Raw genomic sequence first — 10,239 nt, 5'->3', positions numbered from 1 at the left:
AATTCGCACATACTGTGCCTGGGGGAGCTGGGTACACCTTATATTCTTCCTATCACTACCTGCCTGGAATTCATGGGTATGGCATCCTGTCAGTGATGCTAAAAAAGGGATGTCACACCCTTAAGGTGAAGGGAGCAGCCAAGATTCCAAGATTTGTAAATGCTCATTGTTGAAAGAAACAACAAAAATTACAGAGGGTCCACAAAAAATCATGAAGTTTTATTATAACTTGGCATGGAAACTCGAGTGTTAGTCCTTGAGATACAATGGCGATGGATGGATGGAAGGAAGGAAGGAAGGAAGGAAGGAAGGAAGGAAGGAAGGAAGGAAGGAAGGAAGGAAGGAAGGAAGGAAAGAAAGAAAGAAAGAGAAAGAAAGAAAGAAAGAAAGAAAGAAAGAAAGAAAGAAAGAAAGAAAGAAAGAAAGAAAGAAAGAAAGAAAGAAAGAAAGAAAGAAAGAAAGAAAGAAAGAAAGAAAGAAAGAAAGAAAGAAAGAAAGAAAGAAAGAAAGAAAGAAAGAAAGAAAGAAAGAAAGGAAGGAAGAAAGAAAGAAAGAAAGAAAGAGAAAGACGGCGCGGGGGCTGTGTCGGGAAGCGGCAGGGTCATCACGGTGCCAAAGCCGGGCTCCGGGCGATGCAAACGGGCCAGACCCCGGGGACCCAGAGCCAAGGGGGAAACGGAGGGCAGGGGGACACGAACCCGGGGCGGGGCGCGGCGAGGGGAGCCTGGTCTGCCCGCCCGGCCCTTACCGTCAGCCCCAGGGAGGCGGCGGAAGCCCCGCTGAGTCACGGCGGGGGCGGTTCCGCCCGCTGAAAAATGCAGTTGGAGGTTCCGCCGGGCGGAGAGATGCTCTGAACTCCTGTCCCTCTTTCTCTCCTCTCTCTCCTCTCCTCTCCTGTCCTCCGGCGGCGGCACAGGCCGCACCGTCGGGCCCCCCCGCGGCGAGGCGCTGCGGCCGGCAGCCCGTGCCCGCCTGGCCCATGGCGGGGCCGCGGGACCCCGCGGAGCGCTGCTCCTGCCGCAACACCAACTGCGTGGAGCGGCCGCTGCGCCGGCTCTTCGAAGGGCTGGCGAGCGCCGTGGCCGCCTGCCCCTGGCCCTTCGTGCTGGTGCCGCTGCTGCTGTCCGGCGTGCTGGGCGCCGGCTTCGTCTTCTTACCGCACCGGCAGGCGAACGACATCGAGGAGCAGTTCACGCCGACGTGGGGGCCCGCCAAGGCCGAGCGCGACTTCGTGCGGCGGCACTTCCCCACCGACGACTCGGAGCGCTTCTCCGCCCCGCGGCTGCCCACCGAGGGCGCCTACGCCGCCCTCATCGCCGTGGCGACGAACGGGACCTCGGTCCTGGAGCCGGCGGCGTGGGCAGAGGTGCTGCGGCTGAACGCGGCCGTGCGCGACGCCGACTACGAGCGGCTCTGCGCCCGCAGCGCCGGCGGCTGTGCCAGCCCCAACCCGCTGCTGTCGCGGCGGGGCGATGCGGGACCGCCCGCCCCGGGCAGCCTCCGCTTCCCCATCAACGGCAGCGAGTTCCTGGGGGCCGCGCTGGGCGGCGTGGAGACGGACGGCGGGCGGCTGCTCGGGGCGCGGGCCCTGAAGCTGGTGTATTACCTGCGGGAGGACGGCCCCGAGGCGCAGGACAGCCGGCAGTGGCTGGAGAGCTTCCTGCAGGACATCCCGGCCAAAGTGAAGGAATTGCGCCTCGGCTCCATTCAGGTAACGCGGGGGCCGTGCGGAGCCGCCGAGCCCGAAATGTCCGGGCGGCCCCGCCACGGAAAGGGAAAGGGAAAGGGAAAGGGAAAGGGAAAGGGAAAGGGAAAGGGAAAGGGAAAAGGAAAGGAAAAGGGAAAGGGAAAGGGAAAGGGAAAGGGAAAGGGAAGGAAAGGGAAAAGGAAAGGGAAAAGGAAAGGCAAAGTGGCGGGGAAAGGCAGGCAGGCTGCGAGGGCTAGGCCAATGCTCCTCTGCCAGCTTAGGTGTTGGGCCTTGCTTGTGCTTGTGCAGAAAGGCAAAGAAGAGGAAAAGTACTTCAACGTTTCTTGTTTTAACGGCAGGTGACTTACTTTACCTCACTGTCCAGACAAGAGGAGTTTGAAGGAAATGCCAAGAGTGTGATTCCACTCTTCTCCGTGACATATTTCTTAACAATAAGTTTTGCAGTCATCTCTTGCCTAAGGTAAAATGTCTCTAGGCTATGGCTCAATGAGCAGTGATCTCTGCTGTTCTTTACCTCCCTCAGTTGATTTCTGCTCTTGTCAAGTGAAGGCATTCTTGAAGCTGCAGAATTTCGATGACATTTTATAGGCAAAATGTTTTTCTTTGCCTTTTATTGTTTACATATGCTTATCTCCCAGCTGCTTAGATGGCAGATGAAAACTTGAACAAGTGTTCAGGTGGATGAGCAGTAACTTCATAGATTCCTGCAAGTCTGGGTACAGCCTTAGTTGTTTTGCTTGCTTGTAGAGTCAGAGCCTTTACCTGCTGTCCACAGAGAACTTAACCTGCCCTTCCTTTGTGCTGATGGAAGGTGAACCCTTGCACAATCAATAGCTGTACAGCAGTGTCTGTACTTCCAAAAAAATTGGGCTTGCAGGGTGAGTGGGCTAGTTTAGTGCTTTCATAAAGCATCATACCTATTAGAGCATTTATTGTGGAATGCTTAAGCCAGCAATCTGGGGCATCTTGGCAAAAGGCTGGTAACCAACCTGCCTACTGAGAAAGTTTCTATACATGGCACATACTGCCTGAAAAGTGCTTCCATTGATACACTACAGGAAGAACTCATGTAAAATCAAAGACCTTCTAGAAATTCACAATTCTTTTGGATCACCCAAAGTCTCGCCTCACTAGTAGAGCTTATGTATCCTTATTTAGCCATCTGTTGTTATTGATGCAAAGATCAGTACACATCCTTACTCTTCTGAATATAGCTGGGCAGTGGTATTAATAACACCTCCTAGAGAAGTTAATTTTGTGTAATGCTAACACCTGGGAACTCTCCTAGCTGCTTTCATCAGGAGTTATTCTGAGAGAGAGAATCAATGGTATCTCTGTACTTTTCATGCCAAACACCATGGTGAAATATTTGACACATAACTAAGATATTCCTTGAAATATTTTCAGACTGAGCTGTATAAGAAATAATATCTGGCTTGCAAGCTGTGGAGTGCTTTCTTCTGGCTTAGCAGTATTAAGCAGCTTTGGATTGATGCTCTTCTGTGGAGTGCCATTTGTGGTCACTGTAGCAAATGCACCATTCCTGATTCTGGGTGAGTAGAAAAAGTGAGTAGTGAAGACCAGAGTGAAGTTAAAACAATGTAATGGTGTCAGTCTTTTATGATGTGAATGTCAGATAATACAACATTTTCTCCTGAAGCGAGTGTAGGAGATACCCAGAGGTGCAGCCCCCTCAAAGCACCTACAGGTAGGCAAGCCCCTCAGCTCAGCTCAGTGGGACTGGAGTTGGGTTCTGGTGCAAGGGCAGCTTTCCCCAGAAGACAAGGCCTCATCTAGATCCACTGCTACAGCAGGAAGATTGTAAATGGGAGAATGGTAAGGTTAGCACTTCTGGCATTGTTCTAGTGTCCCTGGAAATGTAGCCAGGATGATTAATCCTCTGCAGTATAACATCTGTGTATGAACCAGTCTCAGTCGGCTGCACAACTGAAGTGATGCACCATTTGTGCAAGCAGCTCCCCCCAAAATCCCAAGGAAGTTGGTATTGCATCCTTGCTTCACAGAGTGCTTAACAGCCAGTGCTGAACTTTCCAAATACTGATAGTGTTGCTGCAATTAGATCATGTTTCCAATTACATAATGTTGCTGCAAACAAATTACTGCTTTTAAAATCCTTACTGGTCTCCCGTATCATACATTCTTCTGATGTTTTCTTTGGCTTGGTCTCATGCTGAGGAAAACACATGGAGCTCCCAGGTTGACAGAGGCTGTGCATCATCCTAAGCTATCCGATGCAAATGCTCCTTTGGGCAGGCATTGTTTCTGTTTTCTGCATAATTCTAATGCATTTTTTATTTATTTTTGTTTGCTCATCAATTGCAGTGGCTCTTACTATCAAAGAGGCCCTTTTGTATACCTGGGAAAGGACTTAAGCCAGTCTCTTCAGATCTTCAGAAATAACACACAGACTTTTGTCTTCCTTGCGTTAAAGCAAACAAATTCTCAGTACATCAGAGGCTTTGCTTTGAAGGCTGCTTGCTTTCCAAAGCAGCCTGGCTCGCTGCCATCCCGTAATACCTTTTGATGTGCTGCTTAATGATTCTTTGCGTGTTTGCTGGCAATTGCCTTTCAGGTAGCAGGTAATGATTTCATCTCTTCTTCTGTGCTTGGCTAAATCTCACTCCGCTATTCGGGCAGCCTTGTTTTCCCTTTTGTGTGATTAATTTTCAGTGAACAGAAAAGCCCTTGACAGCATGGCAAAATACTAAAAAGTGTGAGATAATAATCTTGAAAGTTAGCAGAGGTGAGAGAAGCCCATTGCTCTTCATTTTTGAACTTCAGCTCACTCACTCTGGCATTTTAGCAAAATCCCAAACCCAGGATCCAGTCTCCCTGGCAGGCTTTCCCAGGGACCTGTCAGGTAATATTTATGAGCACATTGGTATAAATGTGAACAAAAATGAATAATAAATTGTGACTAAGTGCTGGAAGATAAACTGGAGAGAAGTGGAGGGAAAGAGCATAAAAAAAGCAAGCCACCGGAAAACTGGAATCACTCTTCTCCCATGTGCAACTGCTCTTCCTGCCTTCTGAAGGCAGAACAAGAAATTATTGGTCTAAGTTGCTGCAGTTGGGGTGGAAGAGATTGCAGAGATAATGGGGGATGCTTCCAGTCAGAACAGTTGAGCATCAGAATATGTGATGCTTTGAAATCTGTGTCATCTGCATCAGGGGACAAATGGACATCAGCTACAAGACACTTGTCAGAGCTGCAGTAGGTGTGCTCAATCCTTCATCGGGGTCCCTGAGGGATCAACAGCCCATTAGGTCACCAGGAAGTGCTAAAAGGTAATACATTCAGCCACATACAAAGCATCTGTTCTCCAGATTCTCTTGCAACTTGCATCAGCACTGGAGCAGTGTTTGTAGCCCAGTCTCCTTTTTCAGATTTTAGGCAGAATGAAATGTGACTAATGTTGTAGTTTCGTTGGGTGTTGGTGGAAGCTGCCATTGGCAGTGCAGCATTAACAGTCTCTCCTCTTGCAGGGGTTGGCGTTGATGACATGTTCATCATGATTGCTTCCTGGGAACAAAGTTTAAGGAAAAAAGAGAAGTCCAATGTTAAATCTCTGCTGGCTGAGACTTACACAGAGGCAGCGCTTTCTGTGACCATCACCACTCTGACAGATGTTTTGGCCTTCTTCATTGGCACCTGGACTGCTTTTCCATCCGTGAGGTCTTTTTGCCTCTATACGGGCACAGCTTTTGTCTTCTGCTATGTATATACCCTGACCTTCTTTGGGGCAGTTCTGGTATTAAATCACAAAAGGGAGCAAGGGAACCGACACTGGCTGACTTGTATGCCTCTGGATGTAGGTAAAGATCAGGCTGAGAACTCCTGCTTGTACAATGCTTGCTGTATTGGCAGCTGTTCTGGGCAGCCATCTCAGCCAGAAGGTGAGCATCCAATGAGCACATTCCTTAAAAAGTATTATGGCCCTTTTATTACAAATAAATGGATCAAGGTGCTCATGGTGTTGCTGTATGGAGCATATTTGGGTGGCAGCATTTATGGGTGTACTCAGATCAGGGAAGGCATTGATCTCCGAAATCTGGCAAATGATGCCTCCTACGTTATTCCATACTATGATGATGAAGACAAATACTTCTCCACATATGGACCCCGGGTCATGGTTGTCATTGCTGAGAGTGTAGATTACTGGAATGAGTCGGTGCGTCTTGGCATTGAGAGCTGCACACAGAATTTAGAGAACATTTCCTATGTAGATAAGAACTACTCGGAGTCATGGCTGAGAGTATACACAGGACTTGCCAAAAGGGGTTTGGTAAATATAGACAGTAAGACTGACTTCTTAAATAACTTAATTGTACTGTTCAGAATTCTTCCCAGTTTTGAGTGGGACATAAACAAGACTCAGGATGAAATAGAGGCTTCGCGCTTCTTCATCCAGACAGTGAATGTGACATCAGCCGTGGACGAGAAGAATCTCCTCAGTCAGTTAAGGGAGGCAGCCAAGCAGTGCAGCATTCCACTGAAGGTGTATCACCCAGCCTTCATCTACTATGACCAGTACCTGGTAATAGTGCAGAACACTGTTCAGAACGTTGTCATTGCTGCCGGGGCCATGCTCGTTGTCTCCCTTCTGCTCATTCCCAACCCATTGTGCTGTTTGTGGGTGACTTTTGCTATAGCCTCTGTTATAGTTGGCGTTGCTGGTTTCATGACATTCTGGAACGTCAACCTCGATTCCATATCCATGATCAACCTGGTCATTTGCATTGGGTTTTCAGTAGATTTTTCTGCTCATATTTCCTATGCCTTTGTTACGAGTGGAGAGTCATCAGCCAATAAAAGGTCAATTGAAGCTCTGTCCCTGCTAGGTTACCCAGTTCTACAGGGTGCAGTTTCTACAATATTAGGCGTAGTTGTCCTGGCTGCATCAAACACCTATATCTTTAGGACATTCTTCAAGATCATGTTCCTTGTTATTTTGTTTGGGGCTCTTCATGGTCTTGTTTTTATTCCAGTGTTTTTAACCTTTTTTGGAAACTTTGGCAGATCACCCAATACCAAATCTTAAAAACTTGAGCTTGAGAAATTATAAAGGTTGGTTGTGACTAAGTTTAATGTGTTATAATTTATATTTACTATATGTAGATTCAGTTGTAATGACTATCAGGGAATATAAGACATGAAGGAAATGAAAGATAAAAGAAATAAATACAACAGGGAAGCAAAGGCGTCAGGAAAGCCAGGCAAGAAAAATAATTAAAGAGATTACATTTGCATTTCTCATTTTTGTGTCAACATGTTAATGTTGTTAAATATTTTTTTGTGTTTACTGAATGTATTAAAGTTATTATTAACACTGACCACTGCATCAGCTTAATGGACAACATTAAATGTTTGTTAAAACATCTTCACAGTGGGAAACTGCATTTCCACTGGACTGCATTTTCCACCTTGTTTGTATTGATGCTCTAACTCATCACAACACTGAGCTGGAAGACAGTTTTTTGCCTAAGAGCTCAAATCTGGATGTTTTACAGAAAAATTACAAAAGGTCTGAACTGTCTCAGATGGCAATAACTCGTAAGCCTTCAGGAGACAAAATGTGCTTAGGTTTCTAATTCTAATGCAGCACAAGAAAACCTTGGGGAAGACTCACCCCAAGGTGACTGCTGTTTTCTGTTCAAAGCCTTTTCTTGGTATCCTGTTTTCTAGCTAAGGTTGAACATCTGGTACCCTTAAGAGGTTTGTGTGTAGCTTCTGTTGGCTGCAGTTTGCAAAGGGATGTGCTGTAGGTTATTGAACTTGCATGGACCTCCTGAGTAACCACCCTGAGAGATGCTGTGCTATGGTATGACAGGGCAAGGATTCTCTAGAGAGAATCACACCCTGATTCAAGATAAAGTGAAAAGGCAACTGAGGTTTAAAAAGATCAATCCTAAAACTGTAAACCCATAAATTCCATTTTGTTCATCCTGTGATCTGTTGATAGAGCTTTCACTGAATAAGAGCTAAGAATATCTGAGAAGTGGCCTTCTAACTTGTACGGATAAGACAGTAGGTAAAAGTCAATTAATAATTTGTTGCCAATATCATGAACGACCCATTGGAAATAAAGTGAATGATGGTAACTGATGTAACTCTGGAAAAATTGGTGTAGAACTTATTACCATTCAGTCCAAATCTGCTGCTGTGGAGGGCTTCTTCTGACTGAGCAAGTGGGACAGGATCTGCCTCTGTTTCCTGTGACTTCTGGCCCATTTCATGAGACTCAGTAGACAGGACAGGATCCTTCTGTTTCCTCCAGAACAGTTTTTGAAAGAGTAGTGAAAGACTGAAACTCATATTAATCTTAGAAGAAATCACTCTTGAACTCAAAGTTAAACCCCCATGCTGAATCTCAGAATTATAGCTAGCAGCATTAAGCTTCCAGGACAGGGCACTAAACACAAACCTAGATTCAGGAAAAAACAAATGCACTAGAGTGCACAACCCCATGCACTGGAGTCCCCACTTCTCCCATTAAATGTTTCGTGGTCCATACCAGTGCTCTAGTGGCAAGTGTTGCAGCCATTTATGCATTGATGATGCTGTGGAAGGAGCAGATGATGCTCTCACGTTGACCAATGCCAAAAGAAGGCCTCTTAATAAACACGTGTGAGTCAGGAGTTTGGAAAAAGGGTAATCTACTTCTGAGTGAAGTAGAGAGAGCAGCCCATTTAAACCATGTACTCTTACTTCTCATCATGTTGCTTGGCCATACTTCAGAAGCAAAAATAGTTCTCCTTCTAGCTAAGGTTTCCAAGCAGATCAGTAGAGCAGAAAGTTAGGAATGGCTTGATTGCTCTATCTTCACAGACAGTTTAAAGGATTAAGATTTAGAAAACTCTTCTGACACTTCAGCAGACTCAGTTCATCACAGAGTAAGAAGCAGCCAGAAGGAGCAGGCCACAACTTTGTGTTAAGCTTGCTGGTAGAATTCTGGCATGCCAGCCTGAGGAATATGGAAAATTCAGAATTATGTCCAAGTTCGAATTTCTTATTTTTATGTGCCACCCTGCTAGTGACCACTTTAGAGATATTTAAAAAGCAAACAGTGTATCTAAGCACTTAGCTCTGCACTGTTTTCAACAGCAGGAAGCTGGTCCTACTTAAAGGAAAGCCTCTCTGACTGATTTCTGGAAGCTTCTTTTGTAGTTGTGATGTGTTGACCCTGGCTGGACAGTGAGCCCACCAAAGCCACTCTATAACTCCTTAGCTGGGCAGGGAAGAGAAAACACAGCAAAAGGCCTTTGGGTTGAAATGAAGGCAGGGAGAGATCACTCACCACTTACCATCACGGACAAAACAGTTTTGAGTTGGTAAAATGAGTTTAGTTGCCAATCAAATCAGAAAACAAACAAAATTTAATGCCACATCTTCCCCTACCCCTCACCTTTCCAGTTTTCATCTTCACTTCCACTTTTCTCTACCTCCTCCCCCTCAAGCAGTAAGAGCAGGGTGGGGGTGGGACAGGAAACGGGCTTGCGGTCAGTCCGTCACAGGTTGCATCTGCTGCTCCTCCCTCCTCAGGGTGAGGAGGACTCTCACCCTCTGCCTCTCCTTCACTGACTTTGCTATCTGCAGAGCTGTTTCTCTTACATACTCACTCCTCTCTCCGGCTGCAATTGCTCTCAGGCAGAGCTTCTTCCCCTTCTTTAAGAGTGTTGTCCCAGAGGCTTTACCACTGCAGCTGCTGGGCTCAGCCTTGGACAGGAGCAGGTCCTCCTAGAGCTGTCTGGCAGTGCTCTGCTGGACACAGGGAAGCTTCTGGCATCTTCTCCCAGATGCCACCCACGTAGCCTCCTCACTACAAAAACCCTGCCACACAAACCCAATCCAGTGCTCTCCTATCTCTGCCCAATAATATGAAAGGAGAAATTCCAGCTCACAGGTGTTCCCAAGAGCACCAGCAATCAAATCCAATGCCTCAACAGACAAGGTTCTTGGAATATGTTACACATTACATGTACAAAACCAACTAGGAATGACAGTCAACTCTTCAGTAATACTTGTGCTTAACTGTTAAACTGGCCAGAAAGCAAAACAACCCTTTACACTTTATGGCTGATCTTGTAATAATCTTTCATGACCCAATGATACATCACTATTTCCCTTTTTTATGCTATGCTATGCATACAGCAAGAAGTTTTTGAGTAAGAAAAGTTGGACTTCAAGAACTTACCCCTCTAAACAAGATCATTCAATACAGGTTTTAGTAACTTCAAACAAGAAAAAGTTTTTTTGCTTCTCTTAAATGTAAGTTAACATTATTCAGCTGGAAAAAATCCCTTCCAAGTCCCACAGCTGAAGCAGCAATTGAAAAAAAGTGTGAATTTCTAGGGAGAAAATTCCCTAGAAATCTCACTTAGAGTGCAATTTTGCCGTAATTCTTAAATTTATTTACAATTTTAAATGTCTTATACACCTCAATTTACATACTAGGGAACTTGGTATTACATTTTATAGCAATTTACAGTTAATAAGAAGAAAACCAATG

At 45.9% G+C, this 10,239-nt stretch overlaps 1 protein-coding gene across 1 annotated transcript; it reads left to right on the top strand.

Annotated features, from left to right (window-relative positions):
- Nucleotides 1–967: 967 nt before the first annotated feature.
- LOC110477329 (patched domain-containing protein 3) lies at nucleotides 968–7,063 on the top strand. The gene is made up of 4 exons (XM_077788650.1): nucleotides 968–1,711; nucleotides 2,047–2,168; nucleotides 3,116–3,261; nucleotides 5,216–7,063. Exons 1-4 carry the CDS (start codon nucleotides 980–982, stop codon nucleotides 6,769–6,771), a joined length of 2,556 nt encoding a protein of 851 aa, XP_077644776.1. The 5' UTR covers nucleotides 968–979; the 3' UTR covers nucleotides 6,772–7,063.
- The last annotated feature ends 3,176 nt before the right edge of the window (nucleotides 7,064–10,239 follow it).

Source organism: Lonchura striata, chromosome 1, assembly GCF_046129695.1.
Source record: "Lonchura striata isolate bLonStr1 chromosome 1, bLonStr1.mat, whole genome shotgun sequence".
Taxonomy (NCBI): domain Eukaryota; kingdom Metazoa; phylum Chordata; class Aves; order Passeriformes; family Estrildidae; genus Lonchura; species Lonchura striata.
This window is presented reverse-complemented; position numbering and strand designations above follow the sequence as displayed.